Source organism: Aethalodelphis obliquidens, unplaced genomic scaffold, assembly GCF_003676395.1.
Source record: "Aethalodelphis obliquidens isolate GAN/ISIS:26980383/991018 unplaced genomic scaffold, ASM367639v1 scaffold28, whole genome shotgun sequence".
Taxonomy (NCBI): domain Eukaryota; kingdom Metazoa; phylum Chordata; class Mammalia; order Artiodactyla; family Delphinidae; genus Aethalodelphis; species Aethalodelphis obliquidens.
The window spans coordinates 16,609,972-16,634,022 of NW_020837972.1; the positions used below are offsets into that span (position 1 = coordinate 16,609,972).

The window sequence follows — 24,051 nt, forward strand, 5'->3', positions numbered from 1 at the left end:
TTTCTAGATATGATGTCGTAGGTCCAGATGAATAGAGAGAGGGTTGCTGGAGAGACTGAGCAGGAAGGCGGGTGCTTTTTTAGGCATGAGCACAGAGTAAGGTACCAGAACCAGAAGGGTACTTTTTCTTGGCCTGTCCAGCATGTGTGGGTTCGTGCCCTTTCCTTCAGGCCCAGGGCTTAGGGCCCACTCAGTTCCCAGGGGACCCTTCAGGCTCCACTGCCATCGAGAAGACTCAGCTATTTCTTAACGCTTTGTCCTGCTAGGCTCTCAGGTCATGTGCAGCTGTGGAGCCATGGAGGGTATTAGGGTGGGAAGTGCTTCAGAGCTATGCAATTAATGCACTTAACACCAATTAGATAAAGGAGACTTTTGACTTGTTGTTACGTTCTTACTTGGTGTCTCTGGGACTCAGGTGTGTGAGGGACAGAGAGGAATTGGGAATTAACCCTGGATTTTGTCCCCTGGTGCACAGCAAGGGCTGTAGAAGGACTGACCAGGTGGAAACCGTGATGTCCCCTGCTCACGTCTTCGGCAGTGGGGGAACTGGACTGGACTAGGTCTGACTTCTCACCCTTCCCCCCAACCCCCATAATAAATGTAAGAGCTCTGAACTCCTGAGATGAAAGTCTCTGGAAATACGCATATAATAAGTAGGGTATATATTGTCATTATGTTTGTGTTGGGTGGACTTTCAGATATGAGACATTTGTTGGGGAACAGGGAGGTCACAACAGGTAGGCAGGTGGGCAAGGTTAACAATAGGAAGGGTCTTTTTTTTTCACCAGAAAATCCCGGCCTGTCTTAATTTGCCTATATCTGCCTCAGAATCTGGGATTTGTGGGTTTCATGTTCATATCTCTCTGATTCTGTCTTTCTTGGGATGATGTATAATATCTTTGTGTTTTACCTCTTCTTCCCTTTTTCCAGTGAAGGGAGGAAAGAGGAAATCTAATTTCAGATCCTAGAGGATTTGAAAGGTCTTTGGAATTCCTCCCCATCCCTAAAAAACTCATAATCTCTGGGACTTTCTAGAGGAAAGGATCTGTTTTCTTTTGCCTGTGATTTGCATCTGCCAGGGCCTCTCTGGACTCGGGGGCAAGGTCGAGTCACCGTGAGGACTTTGGTTTTGCCTGGTTGCGGTTTCGGCCATGCCAGTGAATTGAGCATTAGTCTGAGACCAGTGCGTGTTTGGCCCTGTGGCCTGTGGTGTGACCACAGAAGGTCACTTACAGATGTGGTGGCAGGTGATTTAATGTGCATTTCCTGTCTTGCATCTCTGGAAACCTCGTCCCTCTCCACCCAGGAAGGAGGTGGCCCGAAGAAGCCTCTCCCTAACCCTGACCTCACAGAAATGCAGGGTAGGCCATTGTAAGATTTTTGGCTTTTGTTACCAATGAAACGGGCATCCCTCTGGCTGCTGTGTATAGAATAGACATGAGACGGACAGGGTGGAAGTAGGAAGATAAGTATTATTTTATTAAAACCCTTGAAAAAAAAAAAACCTGTGAAATAGATCCTGTTATACCCATCTTGCAGAGTGAAAAATGTACCCCAAATCACACGGCTTATGAGTACTGGATTCAGGATTCAAACCCAGGCATTGAACATCAGAGTCTATACTCTTTTTTTTTTTTAATTTTTATTAGAGTACAGCTGATTTACAGTGTTGTGTTAGTTTCAGATGTACAGCAAAGTGAATCAGTTATACATATACGTATATCCACTCTTTTTTTTTTTTTTAGATTCCTCTCCCATATAGGCTGTTACAGAGTATTGAGTAGAGTTCCCTGTGCTATACAGCAGGTTCTTATTAGTTATCTGTTTTATATATAGTAGTGTGTATATGTCAGTCCCAATCTCCCAACTTATCCCTCCCCCCACATCCCCTGGTAACCATAAGTTTGTTTTCTATATCCATGACAGGGCCTGTATACTCTTAACTACTACCCAAGGCAGGTCTGTGCCCCGGGTACTCTTTTGTTTCTCTCCCATCTTGCATTGCCTTCTGGGCCTCTTTCCCTAGAAGTGGGTTCTGTGGAAAGAACTCCAGACAGGGAGTCAGGATTCCTAGGTTCAGGCCTGAACTCTGCCACTGCCTAGCATCTGACCTTTAGCAAGCCGCCTCTCTGAGCTTTTCTTTATCTAGAAAACAAAGGCTGACAATAATAGCAGCAACGATAAGAGCTGACTGTATGGTACATGGATTATTCCATTTAATCTAAACGACAGCCTGGCTTTACAGATGAGAGTGAGGCTAAGAGATGTTAAGTAACTTGAAACTCGAGGAGCCAGAATTTGAACCCAGGCCTGCTGTATCCATCAGATGCTTTTTGGGTTCCTAACACAGTGGGCTCCAACAGTATCCTGAGACCCTTGGCTCTCGAAGGAAGCTTTTGGACTTGTGGGGACTCATTTCATTTGTACGGTGCTTTAACATGATGCGTTAGTAAGGATTCTTAGTGGTAAGTGGCAGAAACCCAGTTGAACCAGCTTTAAGCCAAAAAACAAAAATGTTTATTGGCTCATGTAGTGGGAAGTCCAGTGGGAAATGGCTTCAGGCAAGGCTGGATCCAGGTGCTTCAGTGATGTCTGTGTGTGTGAGTGTGTGTATGTTTCCTCTATGTCAACTTCTTTCTCAACAGTCTCTCCCATGTTGTGGCAAAGATGAGCATTGGCAGCCTCAGGCTGATATCTACCAGTTCAGCAAACCTCAGAAACAGAGCATCTTCTCTCCTGTAATTCTGGCAGGAGTCCCAGGGCTAACTCTCATTGGCCCGACTTGGGTCATGTGATTATCCCTTACTTAACCAGACCCTGTGGCACTAATTGGCTGGGTCTTGGTTAACATGTCTCCCCTGGAGCCCAGGACTGGGATAAGTGCTGTTCAAACCACGTGAAATAAGAGTGGTGGAGGGGTGGTCCCATGAAGGAAAATCAAAATACTGGTAGTAAAAAAAAAAAAAAAAACAGAGAAGGATGCTGGACAGGTATCTTTTTAGGAGTAATAGAAACAGTCTATATCTGTGCCTCACAAACTGTGTTAAGGCACCTCCAAGGAGCTGCAGCAAGCTCACAGGGGGACTGTGGGATAATTTAAATTTTCAAGGGAAACACAATATCTGTCATTAAAAAGAATGTTTCACACATCTTTTTTTTTTTTTTTCGGTATGCGGGCCTCTCACCTGTCGTGGCCTCTCCCGTTGTGGAGCGCAGGCTCAGCGGCCATGGCTTATGGGCCTAGCCGCTCCGCGGCACGTGGGATCTTCCCGGACCAGGGCACGAACCCGTGTCCCCTGCATCGGCAGGCGGACTCTCAACCACTGCACCACCAGGGAAGCCCCACACATCTTTTTAATGATGTCATATCTTTGTGAAGTTGGGTTTTGGGGGCTGATTAAAATCAAATACTATGTGAAAATCAATTTAGAACAAGAAATGAGGATGACAGTGTCCAATCTATTCCCAAGGTTTGAGATTTTGTGCAGAGCCCGACAGGCACACACATCCGTAAATAATTTTGGTTACTTCTGAATGAAATAAAAATACTTTTGTCAATTTCTGTGTATTCTTTTTTCCCCAAGAGGCTACTAAGTTGGTAGGACATAAATACTTTTCAATTATTTGGCTTAAGGACTCTGTGAAAAGTTTACTGAGACGCTAAGGGTGTGGTGAACCAACAAAGTTTGGGAACCTTTGTTTTATGTCCTGATTGTGGTGGTGGTTACACAACTATATGTATTTGCCAAAATTCGTTATGTATACCTGAAAATTGGTGAATTCGTATGTAAATTCTACCTGTAAAGCTGATTTTCAAAAACCAGTACATGCCTGTTAACATATAGCTCATCCCCTAGCTCTTCCACAACTGAGGAAACTTAAGAAGTGGCAGACTCTGGACATGAAGGCAGTCTGACTCTCAAGCCTAATCACTTAACCATTATGTTATTCTGTCTTCCAAATGCCTGACATGCATGCTGATGCCCTCACTTACTGCTCCTATAACAGACATTACTAATCGATCCTGGCGCATGACTCAGAATCTTTCCCAGTATAGAATTGATACAGTTTAGGTGAAGTCAACTTGCTATCTTTGGTAGTGTTTCCATGGCATACTGAGTCTTAGTTCAGTATATTCAGCATTCAGAAATCTTTATTTGATGTTGATTCCTTGGAAGGAGAACTATATAAATGCAGTCTCTTGAAAACTTAGCACCAGCCACACCTGTAAGTGACCACATTTTAGTGGTGGCCATGGCTCTGTTGCAGTCTGCTGGGTTGCCCACCAACTTGCAATGTTCCTAGACCAGGGCCCTGTCTGAAAATGGCATATGATTCCATTGCTGGCAATTCTTTCTTTCTTTCTTTTTTTAAAATTTTTGGCCGCACCGCGTGGCTTGCAGTTTCTTAGTTCCCCGACCAGGGATAGAACCCTTGCCCCCTGCAGAGTTCGGACTCCTAAGTGTGGACTCCTAACCACTGGACCACCAGGGAATTCTTGATTGCCGGCAGTTCTTGCAATAAACGTTGACTCAAGAGTTGTGACTCAGCCAAGTTGTGTTGAAAGGGCATCTCTAGATGTTTCACAGCTGTGCTGGCACCTGGACTCATTAACCTCATCTTCCCAGTGGGGCAGAGTTTGGGGCCTCAGAGGACAGGAGAGGCGGCAGATCTCCAAATCTTCCAGCAGAAATTCAATTGTTTGTGTCTCCCATACATGGTATAAAAGGATGGTAATCAGACATGTAGGAAAGGAGCTATGGGTATCTCAGCTTACAGAGCCAATGTTAGTGTCTGTCTCTCTCTGATCTATTCTACATTTTTATAAATAATACATATCCACATAGTTAAAAACTCAAATAGGAGATATGTATAAGAATTCTGTAACAGCTGAAAACTGGAAACCTAACTGTCCATCAGAATGGATAATTCCACTGAACATCCATAGAGTGTGGTATGAAGATCAGATGAATAAACTAGAGCTATATGTATCAACATGGATAAATATTTTAAAAAGAAAAGCAACATTGGGAGGAGATATGGGGATATATGTATATGTATAGCTGACTCACTTTGTTATAAAGCAGAAACTAACACAACCTTGTAAAGCAATTATACTCCAATAAAGATGTTAAAAAAAAACCCACCAAAACCTCAAAAAAAAAAAAAAACAACCCAGCAACATTGTGTGAAAAGTTGCCAAGGGGTATGTATAGTATGACATGTATAATAAAGTTAAAAGCATTCAAAACAGCACTATGTTTTGCTTACTGATACATGTCTATGTAGTACAAATATAAAGACTTGCAAGGGAGTGATATGGGCCAGATTCAGTATAGTGGAGATTTGGGCAGGGCCCTGGCAGGAAGCAAATGACTCTTCCAAATGGGTGTCACTGAAAAAAGTCTAAGGAAGGGACTATTTACAGAGGTGTGGCAGTTTAAAGACGAGGTCCCTGGAGCTGGAACCAGTCCTCATCCTAAGGGGCAGAGGGAAGGGGCCGTCACCAGAGCTTGTTGCAGGGAAAGGGGAGCTGCAGGACAGGAGCTGCAGTGGTCAAAAGCTGTAGCAAAGCAGGGAGGAGGCAGGAGGAACCAATACCCCAGCCTCTCTCTCCTCCCGCTCTCCAGTCTTCTGTCCTGGCATCCCATTGGCTAGGTAGGAGGCAGGGCAAGGGAGCCTGGGAGATGCAGTCCCAGGGCACAGAGAAAGACAGAATTGATCTGGGGTGGGCGTGGGGGTGGACATAACCAGCATAGAGGTTCCCCTCATTGGGGCAGCAGATGGGAATACCACGTAGAAAGAGTACATAGGGCCTTTCAACTCTTTGTGCCCTATTATTTCTTAAACTGAGGGTGAGAATATGGGTATTAATGTTATATTTGTTTTCTATTATATGATTTTCTGTCTTTTTCAATATGTCTGAAATATTTCATAATAAAATGAGCAGGAGACCAAAAAGTAACCTAACAGTACCAAAAGACTTATTAAAAAAAATAGGCTCGGGCTTCCCTGGTGGCACAGTGGTTAAGAATCTGCCTGCCAATGCAGGGGACACGGGTTCGAGCCCTGGTCCGGGAAGATCCCACATGCTGCAGAACAACTAAGCCCATGCACCACAACTACTGAGCCTGCGTTCTAGAGCCCACGAGCCACAACTACTGAGCCCACGTACCACAACTACTGAAGCCCGCACGCCTAGAGCCCATGCTCTGCAACAAGAGAAGCCACCGCCTGCGCACTGCAACGAAGAGTAGCCGCTGCTAGCTGCAACTAGAGAAAGCCCGTGCACGGCAACAAAGACCCAATGCAGCCAAAAATAAATAAATAAATAAATTTATTTAAAAAATAGTCTCAGTCATTTATGTGGTTATGACCATGCAAATATCATTTACTGAAGAATTGAGTAGTGTATGATGCTTGCGTTTTCTCTCGGAGAAAGAGAAATTTTTATTTATTTATTTATTTATTTTTGGCTACTTTGGTTCTTCGTTGCTGTACGTGGCTTTCTCTAGTTGCGGAGAGCGGGGGCCACTCTCCGTTGCAGTACACGGGCCTCTCACTGCGGTGACTTCTCCTGTGGAGCACGGGCTCTAGGCGCACAGGCTCAGTAGTTGTGGCTCGCGGGATCTAGAGCACAGGCTTAGTAGTTGTGGTGCACAGGTTTAGTTGCCCTGTGGCATGTGGGATCTTCCCGGACCAGGACCTGAACCCACGTCCCCTGCACCGGCAGGTGGACTCCCAACCACTGCGCCACCAGGGAAGCCCAAGAAATTTTTTTTTTTAATTAATTTTTTTTAATAAATTTATTTTTGGCTGCATTGGTTCTTTGTTGCTGTGTGCAGGCTTTCTCTAGTTGCAGCGAGCGGGAGCTACTCTTTATTGTGGTGCATGGACTTCCCTTTGTTGCAGAGCAGGACCTCTAGGTGTGTGGACTTACGTAGTTGTGGCACGTGGGCTCAGTAGTTGTGGCTTGAAGGCTCTAGAGCGCAGGCTTAGTAGTTGTGGCGCACGGGCTTAGTTGCTCTGCAGCACGTGGCATCTTCCCAGGCCAGGGCTCAAAACCATGTCCCCTGCATTGGCAGGAAGATTCTTAACCACTGCGCCACCAGGGAAGTCCAGCATTTGATTCTTTGCTGACAATATTTACCTTATAACTATACTCTTTCCTCCTGCCTCCAAAGCTCCATCTTTAGATATTTTATCAAGTGCGTCTCTTTTTTTTAAAATAGATCTTTATTAGAGTATAATTGCTTCACAATACTGTGTTAGCTTCTGTTGTATGACAAAGTGAATCAGCCATATGCATACATATATCCCCATATCCCCTCCTTCTTGAACCTCCCTCCCATCCTCCCTATTCCACCCCTCTAGGTCATCGCAAAGCACTGAGCTGATCTCCCTGTGATATGCGGCTGCTTCCCACTAGCTATCTGTTTTGCATTTGGTAGTGTATATATGTCCATGCTACTCTCTCACTTCGTCCCAGCTTACCCATCCCCCTCCCTGTGTCCTCAAGTCCATTCTCTATATCTGCGTTTTTATTCCTGTCCTGCCTCTAGTTTCTTCAGAACCTTTTTTTTTTTTAGATTCCATATATATGTGTTAGCATATGGTATTTGTTTTTCTCTTTCTGACTTCACTCTGTATGACAGACTTTATATCCATCCACCTCACTACAAATAACTCAATTTTGTTTCTTTTTATGGCTAGTAATATTCCGTTGTATATATGTGCCACATCTTCTTTATCCATTCATCTGTCGATGGACACTTAGGTTGCTTCCATGTCCTGGCTATTGTAAATAGAGCTTCAGTGAACATTGTGGCACATGACTCTTTTTTTTTTTTTTTTTTTGCGGTACATGGGCCTCTCACTGTTGTGGCCTCTCCCGTTGCGGAGTACAGGCTCCGGACGCGCAGGCTCAGCGGCCATGGCTCACGGGCCCAGCCGCTCCGTGGCATGTGGGATCTTCCCGGACCGGGGCACAAACCCGTGTCCCCTGCATCAGCGCACATGACTCTTTTTGAATTATGGTTTTCTCAGGGTATATGCCCAATAATGGGATTGCTGGGTCATATGATAGTTCTATTTTTAGTTTTTTAAGAGAAATGCAAATCAAAACTACAGTGAGGTATCACCTCACGCCGGTCAGAATGGCCATTATCAAAAAATCTAGAAACAATAAATGCTGGAGAGGGTGTGCTGGAAAGGGAACCCTCCTGCACTGTTGGTGGGAAGGTAAATTGATACAGCCACTATGGAGAACAGTATGGAGGTTCCTTAAGTGTGTCTGTTTTCTTTGCTTGGTCTTGAACTAGATAGTTGGGGGGTTGGGACTTGCTTCGGGCAGCAGAGTAGAGTCCTTTCTTCCATAGCTGCTTGTCTGCTTTGGTGCCCCCAGCACTCTGGGTTATTTTTGGAGGTAGCAACTTGAAGTGGGAGTCAATCATGTTTAATAAGCTGGTACTCCTTGCACTGTGTGCAGAGACCCAACTCCCAGTTTTCAGTGAGTGTCTCCCTTGCTCCAATACACTGCTGCCTAGTTTAGAAATAAAAATAGTGGTTTGGCATTCTGGCATTTTCTTTGAAAGTTAAACATATACTTACCATATGACCAAACAATTCCATTCCTAGGTATCTATCCAAGAGAAAGGAAAATAGGTATCTACACAAAGACTTGTACATGAATGTTCATGGCAGCATTATTCATAGTACCCAAAAAGTGGAAATAACCCAAATGTCTAACAGCTGGTAGATGAATGAACAAAATGTGATATAAGTGCTGAGTAGTAATAAAAATTGATACATACTACAACATAAATACACCTCAAAAACAGTATGCTACGTGAAAGAAGCCAGACGCAAAGCCACATATTGTATGATTCCATTTATATGAAGTATCCAGAAAAGACATCTATAGGGACAGAAGGTGGATTAGTGGTTGCCAGGAGCTGGGAGGAGGGAAGAGTGGGGAGCGAGTGCTCATAGACACTGGAGATCTTACTGGATAATGGAATGTTTTAAAACTGGATGTGGTGATAGTTGCATAACTTGATAAATGTATAAAAATCACTGAATTGTACACTTAAAATGAGAATGTTATGACATGTAAATTATACTTCAATAAAGTTGTTAAAAAATGATGGTTTAGGGGCTTCCCTGGTGGCGCAGTGGTTGAGAGTCCGCTTGCCGATGCAGGGGACACGGGTTCGTGCCCCGGTCCGGGAAGATCCCACATGCCACGGAGCGGCTGGGCCCGTGAGCCATCGTCGCTGAGCCTGCGCGTCCGGAGCCTGTGCTCCGCAACGGGAGAGGCCACAACAGTGAGAGGCCCGCGTACCGCAAAAAATAAAAATAAAAATAAATGACAGTGACCAGGGCAAGAGCTTGGTAATAAAGAGTCCAAGATTTATGGCTTCTCTTCTTACCTGGTGTGGTTAACTTTGCCCAGATGGAAAGCTCTGTTCTTTGGCATGTTAATCTAGATTCTGACACTTGCCTCTTAAAAAGCCAAACAGAATAAAATGGCATTTGTTTGCTTACATTAATAGGGAAGTCAAAGGTGTACCGCCTTCAGATATAAGCCGATCCAGGGGCTTAAATGAAACCGTCAGGGCTCAGCCTTTGTTTGCCTCTCCATCCTGTTTTCCTCTCAGTTGGGTTCATTCCCAGGCAAGGCAGCCCCATTAGCTCTGCTAAGGTAGCAGGGGTAGCTCCTGCTACCTTGAGAACTAGGGGAAAAAGAGGTTTGTTTTTTTTTCCAACAGTTCTGATAAAACCCCACCACTGAGGTTCATTGGTTTTGAATGCTCGTCCCTGAGTCAGCCAGCCTGGTCAGGAGGCTGATATTCTGATTGGCCAGGCCTGGGTCATTTGCCCTGGAACCTGGGGTAAACCTGCTCCTAGCCAGATCTCATGGACTGAGTCTTGGGGAGGGATGGATCTCCAAAGAAACCATAGGGACATTAACCAGAAAGGGAACAGCTGCTGAGCTGGCAAAAACAACAGAAAGCTTCCATCTGGCGACTAGTTGCATTCAAGGACACAGGGCTGGCTGGATGAAAGGCAGGATTGGATTGCCTCAGTGTGGCTCATCCTCCTGTTCCTGGAAAAAAACATCTCAAAGCACAAGTCCAACTGAGGGTCTGTGGGGACTTCCCTGGTGGCGCAGCGGTTAAGAATCCACCTGCCAATGCAGGGGACATGGGTTCCAGCCCTGTTCCGGGAAGATCCCACATGCCGCGGAGCAACTAAGCCCGTGCGCCACGACTAGTGAGCCTGCGCTCTAGAGCCTGCAAGCCACAACTGCGGAGCCCAAGTGCCACAAGTACTGAAGCCCGCGTGCCTAGAGCCCGTGCTGCACAATGAGAAGCCCGCACACCGCAGCGAAGAGTAGCCTCCGCTCGCCACAACTAGAGGAAGCCTGCGCGCAGCAATGAAGACCCAACGCAGCCAAAAAAAAAAAAGAGAGACAGCTGTTGTAAAATGGTACAGCCTCTCTGGAAAACGGTATGGCAGTTCCTTGAAAAAGTTAAACGTGGATTACCTTATGATCCAGAAATTCTACTTCTGATTATATACTCAAAAGAATTAAAAGGAGGGACTCGAACAAATATTTATCCACCCATGTTCATAGTAACACTATTCACAATATCCAAAAGATGGAAGCAACCCAGGTGTTCATCAACAGATGAGTGGATAAAATGTGGTATATACATACTGCAGGATATTGTTCAGCCTTAAAAAGGAAGGAAATTCTGCCACATGCTGCAATTTGGATGGACCTTGAAGCCATGATGATATGTCTAAATAAGTCAGGCACAAAAAGTATAAATACTGTATGATTCAACTTATACCTAGAGGAGTCAAATTCATAGAACTAGAAAGTAGAGTGGTGGTTGCCAGGGGCTGGGCGGGGAACAGGAAATTGAATTATTGTGTGACAGGTTTGGAGTTTCAGTTGCAATGATGAAAAGTTCTGGAGATGGATGGTGGTAATGGTTACTCAGTGATGTGAACATATTAGATGCCACTGAGTTGTACACATAAAATGGTTAAGATGGTAAATTTTATGTGTATTTTGTTACAAGTAGAAAATTTTTTTAAATTTAATGATTAACATGGTAAATTTTATGTTATATATTTTTGCCACAGTTGAAAAAAGACTGAGAGACAGCAGGTCTGGAAAAAATTTAGAATCCAAGAAATGAGTTGATAATCTTTCCTGCTGCTTGTGGGACTGGCATGAGGTAGAATCAGCAGAGACTGGGCGTGGGCAAGGAGTGCCCTGGGAATGGAGAGCATGTCACACTAAGGGCCTTGTTTCCAGCCCCCCAGACCCCACGTTGTCCTCAAGACTGGCAAATCCTGAGCCTGGAGCCGAGGGCAGGGTGGACTGGACGTGTGGTCTCCAGTATCAGATCTCCCTTGGGAAGTGGTTCTAGCCAATGGCAGAGAGAGAGACGGAGAACTCTTAAGGATCAGGAATGATTGTATGTGCCAAGGGACAAAATTATGGGAAGGGCCATGGACTTCCTATCCCTACTCAGTCTGATGCCTTAGGATTGGGCAGAAAATATCACCAGTGAAGCATCGGAAAAGTGCCCATAAGAAAGTCAGTGGGGGGAATTCCCTGGCAGTGCAGTGGTTGGGACTCTGTGCTCTCACTGCAGAGGGCACAGGTTCGGTCCCTGGTCAGGGAACTAGGATCCCGTAGGCCGTGCAGGGTGGCCAAAAAAAAAAAAGTCAGTGGGGATAGCAGTGAGTGTTGCTTGGTGAGGTGTGGAGGACAGCTGTCATATGCTGTGGGTGGGAGTGTAAATTGTCACAGTCACTTTGCAGGCAATTTGCCAAGATCTGTTAAAACTAAAATCAAGCCGGTACCCTGTGACCCAGCAATTCCACTTCTCTTCCCCAGAGACACTTGCACATTTCCCCAGAGAGACAGTGCAAGGATATTATTCAGTGCTGCATTGTCGGTTATAGTCAGAGACTGGACACAACCTAAACACCCAGTGATAGGAAAATGGCTAAATAAACTGTTGTATGTCCACAGCATGAAGTACTGCACAGGTCTAAAAAAAATGAAATACATCTATATATTCTTATGTGGGTAGATCTATAAGACATATTGTTGAGTGAGAAAAGAAAGTTGTGAAATGATATCTATATTCTGATACTGTTAATATATTTTACAAAATCAGAAGTATGTGCTTTAGGGTATAAGCTATGCTGCTGTAGCAAAGAGGTATCCTAATAAAAGGGTTTAAATGAGGTAGCTTCTTTCTTTCTCGCATAACAGTTCAGAGTGGGATGTGGTCCAGGGTGAGTGGTGTTCCAGTTATCTGTTGCTGCATAAAGCAACAGTTATTGCATTTTGCTCACAGAGTCTGTGGATCAGGAGTTTAGGCAGGGCATGGTGGGGATGGCTTGACGGTGCTCCATGAGGTCAGCGGCCTTAGCTGGGAAGACGTGAATGGCTGAGAGTAACTCACATGCCTGGGGCTGGAATCATCTGGAGATTTCTTGACCCTCATGTCTGGGACCCGAGCTGGAATAACAAGGTTTGTCTTAGTTGGGGCTATTGATCAGACTGCCTCCATGTGACTTCTCTATGTGGTTAGGGTTTCCATGCAGCATGGTGGCCCCAGGGTAGTTGAACATTTTGTTCCAAGAGCTTGTGTTCCAGCAAATAAGGCAGAAGCTACGTGGCCTTCCGTGACTTTTTCTCAGAAATTGCATAGTGTCACTTCTGCCATTTAAAAAACATTGAGGTATAGTTGCCTTAACAGTACTATATGTTTCAGGTGTACAATATAGTGGTTCACAACTTTCTTTAAAATAAATTTATTTATTTATTTATTTGGTTACGTTGGGTCTTCATTGCTGTGCACAGGCTTTCTCTAGTTGCAGTGAGCGGTGGGTACTATTTGTTGTGGTGCGTGGGCTTCTCATTGCGGTGACTTCTCTTGTGGTGGAGCACAAGAGAAGCCTGGTGGGCTCCAGGCGTGTGGGCTTCAGTAGTTGTCGCTCACGGGCTCTAGCGCGTAGGCTCAGTAGTTGTGGTGCACAGGCTTAGTTGTTCCGCGGCATGTGGGATCTTCCTGGACCAGGGCTCAAACCTGTGTCCCCTGCATTGGCAGGTGGATTCCTTTTTTTTTTTAACATCTTTATTGGAGGATAATTGCTTTACATTGTTGTGTTAGTTTCTGCTGTAAAACAACGTGAATCAGTGATATGCATACATATATTCCCATATCCCCTCCCTCTTGCGTCTCCCTCCCACCCTCCTTATCCCACCCCTCTAGGTGGTCACAAAGCACCGAGCTGATCTCCCTGTGCTATGCGGCTGCTTCCCACTAGCTACCTGTTTTACATTTGGTGTGTATATATGTCAATGCCACTCTCTCACTTTGTCCCAGCTTACCCTTCCCCCTCCCCGCGTCCTCAAGTCCATCCTCTACGTCTGTGTCTTTATTCCTGTCCGGCCCCTAGGTTCTTCAGAATCTTTTTTTTTTTTTAAGATTCCATATATATGTGTTAGCGTATGGTATTTGTTTTTCTCTTTCTGACTTACTTCACTCTGTATGTCAGACTCTAAATCCATCCACCTCACTACAAATAACTCAATTTCATTCCTTTTTATGGCTGAGTAATATTCCATTGTATATATATGCCACATCTTCTTTATCCATTCATCTGTTGATGGACACTTAGGTTGCTTCCATGTCCTGGCTATTGTAAATAGAGCTGCAATGAACATTGTGGTACATGACTCTTTTTGAATTATGGTTTTCTCAGGGTATATGCACAGTAGCGGGATTGCTGGGTCATATATGGTAGTTCTATTTTTAGTTTTTTAAGGAACCTCCATACTGTTCTCCATAGTGGCTGTATCAATTTACATTCCCACCAGCAGTGCAAGAGGGTTCCCTTTTCTCCACACCCTCTCCAGCATTTGTTGTTTGTAGATTTTTTGATGATGGCCATTCTGACTGGTGTGAGGTGATACCTCACTGTAGTTTTGATTTGCATTTCTCTAATGATTAGTGATATTGAGCATCCTTTTATGTGTTTGTTGGCAATCTATATGTCTACTTTGGAGAAATGTCGATTTAGGTCTTCTGCCCATTTGGGATTGGGTTGTTCGTTTTTTTGATATTGAGCTACGTGAGCTGCTTGTATATTTTGGAGATTAATCCTTTGTCAGTTGCTTCATTTGCAAATATTTTCTCCCATTCTGAGGGTTGTCCTTTTGTCTTGTTTATGGTTTCCTTTGCTGTGCAAAAGCTTTTAAGTTTCATTAGGTCCCATTTGTTTATTTTTGTTTTTATTTCCATTTCTCTAGGAGGTGGGTCAAAAAGGATCTTGCTGTGATTTATGTCATAGAGTGTTCTGCCTATGTTTTCCTCTAAGAGTTTTATAGTGTCTGGCCTTACATTTAGGTCTTTAATCTATTTTGAGTTTATTTTTGTGTATGGTGTTAGGGAATGTTCTAATTTCATTCTTTTACATGGAGCTCTCCAGCTTTCCCAGCACCACTTATTGAAGAGGCTGTCTTTTCTCCAGTGTATATTCTTGCCTCCTTTATCAAAGATAAGGTGACCATATGTGCGTGGGTTTATCTCTGGGCTTTCTCTCCTGTTCCATTGATGTATATTTCTGTTTTTGTGGCAGGCGGATTCTTAACCACTGAGCCACCAGGGAAGTGCCTAGTGGTTCACAATTTTTAAAGGTTATATTTCACTTATGCTTATGATAAAATGTTGGCTGTATTCCCTGTGTTGTACAGTATATCCTTTTTTTTTTAACATCTCTATTGGAGTATAATTGCTTTACAGTGGTGTGTCAGTTTCTGCTTTATAACAAAGTGAATCACCTATACATATACATATATCCCCATATCTCCTCCCTCTTTCATCTCCCTCCCACCGTCCCTATCCCACCGTCTAGGTGGTCACAAAGCACCAAGCTGATCTCCCTGTGTTATGCGGCTGCTTCCCACTAGCTATCTATTTTACATTTGGTAGTACATATAAGTCCATGCCACTCTCTCACTTCGTCCCAGCTTACCCTTCCCCCTCCCCGTGTCCTCAAGTCCATTCTCTACTAGAATATATGCTTGTAACTTATTTATTTTATGCATAGCAGTTTGTACCTCTTAATCCCCTACTCCTATCATGCCCGTCTCCCCCTTCTCTCTTCCCACTGGTAACCACTAGTGTGTTCTCTGTATCTGTGAGTCTGTTCTTGTTATATTCACTAGTTTTATTTTTTTAAGATTCCACATATAAATGATATCATACCGTGTTTGTCTTTCTCTGTCTCACTTATTTCACTAAGCATAATACCCTCCAAGTCCATCCATGTTGTTGAAAATGGCAAAATTTCATTCTTTGTTATGGCTGAGTAGTATTCCACTGTATATATATATATATATACCACATCTTTATCCATTTGTCTGTTGACGGACATTTAGATTGCCTCCATATCTTGGTTATTGTAAATAATGCTGCTGTGCCTATATCTTTTTTAATTAGTATTTTCATTTTCTTCAGATGTATACCCAGGAGTAGAATTGCTGGATCATGTGGTAGTTCTATTTATTTATTTATTTATTTATTTATTTATTTATTTTATTTTTAGTTTTTTGAGGAACCTCCGTACTGTTTCCACAGTGGCTGCACCAATTTACATTCCCACCAACAGTGCACAGGGGTTCTCTTTTCTCCACATCCTCGCCAACATTTGTTAATTGTGGTCTTTTTTGATGACAGCCATTCTGACAGGTGTGAGATGATATCTCCCTGTGGTTTTGATTTGCATTTATTTGATGATTAGCAGTGTTGAGCATCTTTTCATGTGCCTGTTGGCTATCTGTATGGCTTCTTTGGAAAAATGTCTATTCAGATCTTCTGCCCATTTTTTAATCAGATTGTTTGCTTTTTGGGTAATTTCGACATATTTTATTGGTCAAATCAGCCATAAGCCTACTTTTAATGGGAGGGAACAGAGAACCCACTTCTCCATGTGAGGAGTGCTAAAGGCTTGGTGGTCTTGTTGTAAAACAGTCACAGGTGGGAAGCCCTGTCACATGAGGTCACCCGGGATCCAGGTTCGTTTGGCTGAGGAGGGTACAGTGGGCTTTGTCATTTGTATTATGTGGCTTCCATCTCTGGTTTCAAGGTAACTGGATCCATTGTTGCCATTTGCCAGCCAGGGAAAGAGAGAGTGGAGGGCAAGCCATTCCTTATAAAAATGTGGTTCAGTTATTCTTGGCAGAAAATGTTGGCTTGACATGTGAAAACTGAATAGCTAGAAATGGCAGGTGTAATGGTTAAAAAAAAAATGTGGTTCAGAACTTACATCACTTCTGCTTGCAACCCAGTGGCTAACTCTTGGTCATATTGCTACACCTAGCTGCAAGGGAGGCTGGGAAATGTCTGTAGCTGGACAGCCACGTGCCTGGCTATCACTCAGTAGGGTCCTGTTGTTAAAAGGATGCAAAGGAGAATAAGTATTAGGGGCAATTAGTTTTTGCAACAGTGTGTATTTTTCATATATATGTATACATAGTTAAGTGTGTGTATATAGAAATAGGTCTATGTGGAATATAGAAATACATAGATACATACAGTCTGGAAGAATACGTAGAAAAAGATCTAGAAGAAACTGGTAACAGTGGTTACTTCTGGAGAAGTGGGAGAAGACAGGATAGGGGTATATTCAAAGCCGACTCTAGCCATAACTGCAGTGTTTTAATTTTTAACGAGGATGATGTCTTCATGTTTACTTGTGAAATTAAATATTAATTTAAACTGAAGGCCTGGTAAGCATCGGGCTGCCGATGTTTCAGTCTTGGTCTTCTCGTGCTGTGGTGGGACCCAACACCAAAGAGTGCCAGGAGGTGGCATGGCCCAGCTGGCATTGCTGGGGACTCTCAGTCCAAAGACTCCACATTCTCAGAGGCTGCTTAGTTGGGGGGTCTCTCTGCCCCCATCCTCCTCGTCCAGTTCTGGAGGGTTTCCTTTGTTACCAGCAGATATTGGTTGAACATTGAGGACTGTTTTGGCACTGAAGCCTCTCTCTGTACAGATTACTTATTAATTACAGGTAGAAAGCTGGTCACTGTACAGTGGAGAAGACAGGTGGACACCACCTCTCCCAAGCAATCAAAGTTAACATCACAGACACCACGTCCCTCGTGATGGGAGACGCTGAGGGCCCAGCGTCACTTTACTGGCATTTCTGTCCCAGGTGCATAACTAAAATTCAATCATGAGGAAATATCAGACAAACCAAGGTGGAGGGACATTCTCCAGAACAACTGGACCGAACTCTTTAAAAATGCCGATGTCACAAAAGACGGAAGTTGAGAAGCTGGTCTAGACTATAGGAGACCAAAGTGATATGAATAGTAATATAGGGCATCAAATTGAATCGGGTCCAGGTCTGGGGGGAAATTGCCTTCAAGAGATAGTTAGCATCCAAATTTGAATTTGAATTTGGATGGTATTGGAGGTGATAGTATTGTATTGTATCAAAGTTATATTTTCTGTATTTGATAACTGAATGTATAAGAGAATGTCATGTCCTTAGGAAATATGCACTAAAGTACTTAGGAGTAAAGAAACCTGTTGTCTGCAACTAACTCCCAAATGGTTTAGAACAGGAGTAGACAAACTCTTTTGGCAAGAAGGTCAAGTAGTGAGGATTCTGGGCTTTGCGGGCCATGTGGTCTCTGTCACACTACTCTTGCTCTGCTACTGTGATGTCACAGACAATATATAAATGAATGGGCAGGACCGTGCTCCAGTGAAGTTTATTTATGGATCCCGAAGTTTCAATTTCATGTACTTTTCACGTGTCACGAAGTATTCTTCTTTTGATCTTTTCCAGCCAGGCAAAAATTATTTCTAGCTTACTGCCCATACAAAATCAGGGGGCCAGATTTGGCCCGTGGGCTGTAGTTTACTGTCGCCTGATATAGAAAAAGAATACACCCAACACACATAAACGCACACACACATGGGAATAAAGCAAATATGTCATAATGCTAACAGTTGGTGAATCTGGGCGAAAGGTATAGGGGAGTTCTTTGTACTTTTACAATTCTTTTGGAAGTTTGAGATTATTTATTTTATTTAAAATTTTTTGGCCACGTCGTGCGGCTTGTGGAATCTTAGTTCTCTGATCAGGGATCGAACCCAGGCCCCCTGAAGTGGAAGCACCGTATCCTAACCACTGGACTGCCAGGGAATTTCCTGGAAGTTTGAGATTATTTAAAAATTAAAACTTAAATTAAAAAAGAGACACAGTTTTCCTCTCTTGGGGCCCGGGAAGGAGTGAGGAAACTGTGTAAGTCCAGGGGACTGAGCCCTCTCTTCTGGGGGCCGAGGGGGTCTTGCTCACGGCGTTCTTCCATGTGGCTCCGAATTGCTGTCTGTTCACTTCTGGGCCTTCACTTTTTCCTTATTTTCTGGTTTAACCTTCATATCTAGGAACCTGCTTGACAGACATGAGAGTTTAGGCTGTGGCCTCCCTGTCTGACCGTCCTCTTTTTCTCTGTCTCTCTGCTAATACAGTTCTCCACCACCCAAGCAAACAGCCACTTTAAATATGTTCATTGCATTATTGTTTTTAATTTTATGGTCCCCATTCCCCATATTGTTTTCTCCAAATTGTTGGTATTTGTCTTAGATTATCAAACTCTAGAAGAAACTGGTCGTTTCCCTGTATATGGCATTATTTGGGGGGAGGTGTGCTGTGGCAGCAATGTCGAGAAATTACTGTGTTCCATTCTCCCTGCATTGGGGTGAAGTGTCTTGTATTTCCTCTGGCCTTATGGCCCTGAATGGTTATTTCCAGGAATGAGATGTTGAGTGTATTAGAGTGACTGTGCCTGGGGTAGGGAGGGTTGGCTTTAAGGGAAGAGGTGTATCCTTTTCTTAGTTGACTTAGCAAGAGCTTTCTTCATTGCCAGGATCAAAAACCCAACTCAAACTGGACTAACTGGAAAGAAATTTATTAATTCATGTAACTAAGAGTATCAGGTAGCATTACATTCAGACTCGGTTAGCTCCAGGGGCTGAAATGGTGCTATGAGAATGCTGTCTCTTACCATGTCTCAATTCTGTTTTCCGTTTGGCTTCATTCTTAGGCAGGCTCTCTCCACTCAGCAGCCCCAGGTGTACCTTCTACCAGATTAGCAAACCCAGGAGAAAGAAGGCATCACTAAACCAATACTTCTAGGTAAAAGTCCCAGGGCCGACTCTCATTGGCTCAGTTTGAGTCATGTGTCCACCTCTGAACCAATCAGTTGCCAGGGGATTGGAGGATACTGATTGGTCAGGCCTGGATCACATGACCACTCTTGGCATGGGAACTGTTAGCTCTACTCAAAGCATCTGGATTAAAACTTGACAAGAGGTGGCTGACCTCTCAAAGGCATATTTGGTTGCTGTTCCCATCAGGAAGGATGGAACCTGCGCAGGAAAAAACAGTAGTTCCTTATTACAGAAATGCTGCGCTGTGCTGTGCTGCCTTCCCCAAATCCAGTCCCAGTTTTATAAGCCACATCTTTGATAGGTGTAGTTGTATCATCTTTTTTTTCCTCTCTCTTTTTTAAAAATTAATTTTATTGGAGTATGGTGGCTTTACAATGTGGCATTAGCCTGCACTGCCCAACAAAATGAATCAGCCATACACATACAGATATTCCCTCCCTTTTGGACTTCCCTCCCATTTAGGTTACCACAGTGTAGTAGGTAGAGTTCCCTGTGCTCTACAGTATGTTCCCATCAGTTGTCTATTTTATACGTAGTATCAATAATGTGTAAGTGTCTATCCCAGTCTCCCAGTTCCTCCCACCCCACCCCTTTCTCCCTTGGTATCCATAGTTGTATCATCTTAACTGTGAAACTGTGATTGCTGTAGTCACATCCCCAGACACAAGCAAACTGAAAAATGACCCCATTATGTCCTCCTGCACACGCTACCTGGGCTGCTCCGTCCCTTAGGATATTCACAGGATCTACAGGCAGAAGCTGGAGGAGCTGACCGCACTCCAGACTTCGTGCAGCAGCTCCATCAGCAAGCAGAAGACACGACTGAAGGACCTGAAGCGCACGCTCCAGAGGTAGGCTGGCTGCAACTCAAAGGCTCCCCTGAATCCCAACTCAAAACTGGCCTGGCTTGAGCAGAGAATGGAAATTTTAATGGAAAAAACCAGGAGTGGCTTCAGGCATCACTGGATCCAGGGGTCAAAGGGTGTTTTTAGGAATCTGTTTTTTTCCTCTAAATTCTGCCTTCCTCTAGGTTGGCTTTACTTTGGCTGAGATGGTCACTGAGATGACCACCAACAGTGCCAGGCTTTTATCCTCCAGCCTTTCTTCCTACTGGCTCGGCCACACCAGCAGAAGTTCTGGGCATGATCCCCATTGGCTGGAATTGGTCACGTACCCGTCTGCAAACCAGTCATTGAGACTCTGGTTGGACAAGACTCGGTCATATGTTCACTTTATGGACCTGGGGGATGGGACAGCCCTACTTGAACCCTACGGGATGGGGCGAGGATGAGGCATAGTTCCCCAGAGGAAGGGTGTTCTAATAAGTCCTACTGGGCAGGTAAATAGCAAGTATCCTTCTCACGGGTGTGGGAGCTCACTCCTCACCGGGCTCTCTGGTGGAGGGGGTGAGAAGTCTGGCATCCCTGGTGGGGATATGCTTGAGCTCATGACTTAGTTCAGTTCCTGAGGCCAGGATCACCTGTTCACTTCCTAATCCCGTGTCTTCACAGCTTGAGAAGTGCTCTCATCCCCTGCAGGTGAACGCGTCTGCTGGATACTGTGACCCCCCTAGGGAGGCAGGAAAACATGCTCTGAGTGGCTCGTCCCAGGTCACTTAGCTGGGCCTCCATTCCAGAGTTTGTGACAATTCTGGAATCCTGGTCAATTCTTCCTTTCCCTGGTGGACAATTTTGGGGACGGTTACTGATTATACCCCTATCCTTGACGGACCATTTTGGAAATGGAGGCCCGTTAATCATGGTGTAGCGTGTGGATGGTTCCATGTAATGACATCACCACCCTTGGAAAAACACATCTTACTGATGACAGGACTCAAGAGTCTTTCATCTGTCTAGGGTTTTTCAGTCGTGGCACTATTGATAATTCTTTGCTGTTGGGGGCTGTCCTGTGCATGGTCAGACGTTTAGCAGCATCCCTGGCTTCTACCCACTAGATGCCAGTAGAACCCTCTACCCCTGTCTTGACAACCAAAATGTTCCCAGACAGTGTCTTCATGGTTTGGGAAGTGCTCTCATCCCAGGTTTCCCCAGTTGAGAACCACTGAGTTAGAAGGTTGACCCGTGAGTTATGTTCTTACACCAAGGAGCCCTGCTATTCTGAGAGTGTCTATGACTTGCTTTCCTGGTTTTGAGATTAAGTGTCACCAAAGAATAACAGTCAGACCTTGGTTGGTTGACTGATTATACTTTCAAAGCATCCTTCCTGTCTGTACTCTTAGTAATCTTCAGGTTGTTCCTATAGAGTAGCCTGGAAAGTAGTACTGCCAGTAGATATCCATTGAACTTGTACTTTGTGTCCGGTATTCTAAATGCTTAACATTGCACTTATTCACTTTATTCTCACATTGATATTGTCTATAAGGTAAGACTGATGGGATGTATCCCTGTGTTTGAGGTATGGAAAATAAGGCACAGAGGTTGAAGGACATTCCCAAGGTCACAAGACTAGCAGGGAGTCAGCATCAAACGCAGAGAATACAGGTGGAGGACTGAGGTTGTGAGAAGCATTGCGATGGCAAGATGGGAGGGCGGTACCCAGAGTTTCCAGATTCTTCCTGCAGTCTGTGTAACGCCCCTGCTTCTCTTTACGCCCACACCTCTCACCACAGGTACAAGCGCCACACCAGTCGGGAGGAGGCAGAGCTCATTCAGCAGTTGGGCGCCAACGTCAAGGAGCGGCAGAACGTCTTCTTTGACATGGAGGCCTACCTGCCCAAGAAGAACGGGTAGGAGCTGGGGACCTACTCCCCAACCCCCAGCGCTGTGGGCAGATGCCCCGGCCTGGAGCACCTGGTCTGTGTGACTCCTGCCTCCCTGTTGGGGCTTGAGTTGGAGGTGAAAAGGAGGGAACAAGGGCAGGAAAGAGAAGGAACCTTCCTTACACATCTCTCCATGGACCCAGGAGGGGACCTCAGCCCCTCCCGTGTGGTAGTGACATTCCTGGAAGGGCTTTTTCAAGGAACAAGATGAAAGATCTGGTTCCCAGGATCTGCCACATGCCTGATGCCACCTGGGCTCCAGAGGAAAGGTGTTCTCTCTTAAGAGAACAAACATTTATGGAGAGCGTGCTGTATGCCTTGCATCGTGCTGGGGGCTCTCCTGATGTCACTCACTTCATCCTCAACAACCTGGTGAGTCAGGTCCAGGAATCTGCATTCTTCAAGGTTCAGAGAAGAGACATTAGGGAATATCTTGCCCAGGTGGCTCAGACCGGGTTTGGCTGAGCCAGGGTGTGAACACTAGACATTCTGACTCTAGAGCTTGTGTTCTTTCCATCTTCCTCCTTCAGAGAAGTCCCATCTCCTTCCTCAAGTGACATCACCGCCACCCTGTTCCAGAGAGAGATCCTTACAGTATTGTATCATGACTTGACGTGGGCAGCTAAAAGTACGTCCTGGGAAGCACCCTGACTTTCTTCCTGGTTTGGCCTAGCCCTAAGTCAGAGCCTTCTACCAGAGCCCTTCCTCTTGTCTTCTTTTTTGCTGTATTTGGTTAAAAACTCTAGGCTTTGGGTGGCGATAGCTTTCTACAGAATGAAACAGCATAACCTTCTTTTAGAGTGTGGCTCAGATCCACTTTCCCAGCTCCAATCTCTCTAGTCCTCTGTGCATGTTACATTAGTCAGGAGTCCTTGGACTGTAAATGACAGAAAACCCGACTCAGAGTTGCTTAATTAAAAATAGGGGATTTATTGGCTCTTGTAACTGTAAAGTCCAGGTGTATCTATAGGTATGGCTGGATCCTGCTGCTCAAATGATACTGTTAGGCTGTGTCCCTCATTTAGCTTTCTTTTCACTCTCTTTTCCAGTGTATGAGTTTTATTCTTAGGCAGGCTTTCTCTACAAGCTAGCCCCAGCAGCTCTGGGTTTGCATCCTACCCACTTAGCAAATCCAGTAGAGAATGCCTCTTTGTTCTTTAGTAGTTCTGGGAAACGTCCTGTTACTGATTCTTATTGGCCTAGATTGTGTCACATGATCGTTATTGACCCAATCGGGAAGTTGCACCACCTTGGCTGAACCTGGGTCATGTGCCTTACCCTAGAGCCTAGGGGAAAAGTGATTCTCTGAAGGGAAATTGTACTGCCCTTCTAGGAAGTGGGGACTATATGCTAGGTGGGAAAAATGGATGGTCTTTTCACACCTCTGCTCCAGGTACACCAGATGGGAAATGCCCTAGAATTTACTCATAGCTAGAAAGAAGGCTTTCCTGTTCCCTTTTCTCCTCTCAAACTTCTACTCATCCTTCAAAGCCCAGTTCACATGTTACCACCTCAGTGAAGCCTTTCCAACCCCCTCTCTCTCCTTCTGTGAAATTAACCCTTCTTCCCCTGAGATCTCATAACCCTTTATTTGCACCTTTATTAGTGTGTTAGAGTACAGGCTATTGTAACAGAAGCCTAATGGCACAATGGCTCAAACATGCGTGGTTTTTGTCTCTTACACACCACAGTCCAGAGGTGAGTGGACTCCTGAAGGCCGAGAGTGGTGGGCTCCCAAGGTCACCTAGGGACTCAGGGTCCTTTTCCAACTTACTACTTCACCCCCGCTTGGGGAGTTGTCCTCAGCTACATGGCCAAAGCTGGCTCACACCATCTCATTTTCAGGAAACAGGGAAGAGTCAGGCAGCAGAGGGCAAGCAGATCCCTTTTTTTTTTTTTTTTTTTTTTTTTTTTTAGCTTTTTCCTTTTTACAAAAATGTTTGCCATTTCCTACTGAAGCCAAACACATACATACCATACGAC

General features: G+C 44.6%; 1 protein-coding gene across 4 annotated transcripts in view; it reads left to right on the forward strand.

The window, feature by feature from the left end:
- TMEM120B (transmembrane protein 120B) overlaps positions 1–24,051 on the forward strand; it is a 47,722-nt gene that overhangs the window by 1,475 nt on the left and 22,196 nt on the right. For all 4 annotated transcript variants that reach the window (XM_027124858.1, XM_027124856.1, XM_027124857.1 and 1 more), the window contains exons 2-3: positions 20,022–20,140; positions 21,919–22,035. In XM_027124858.1, coding sequence (XP_026980659.1) covers positions 20,022–20,140; positions 21,919–22,035 — 236 coding nt within the window. The remainder of the gene's footprint in view (positions 1–20,021; positions 20,141–21,918; positions 22,036–24,051) is intronic.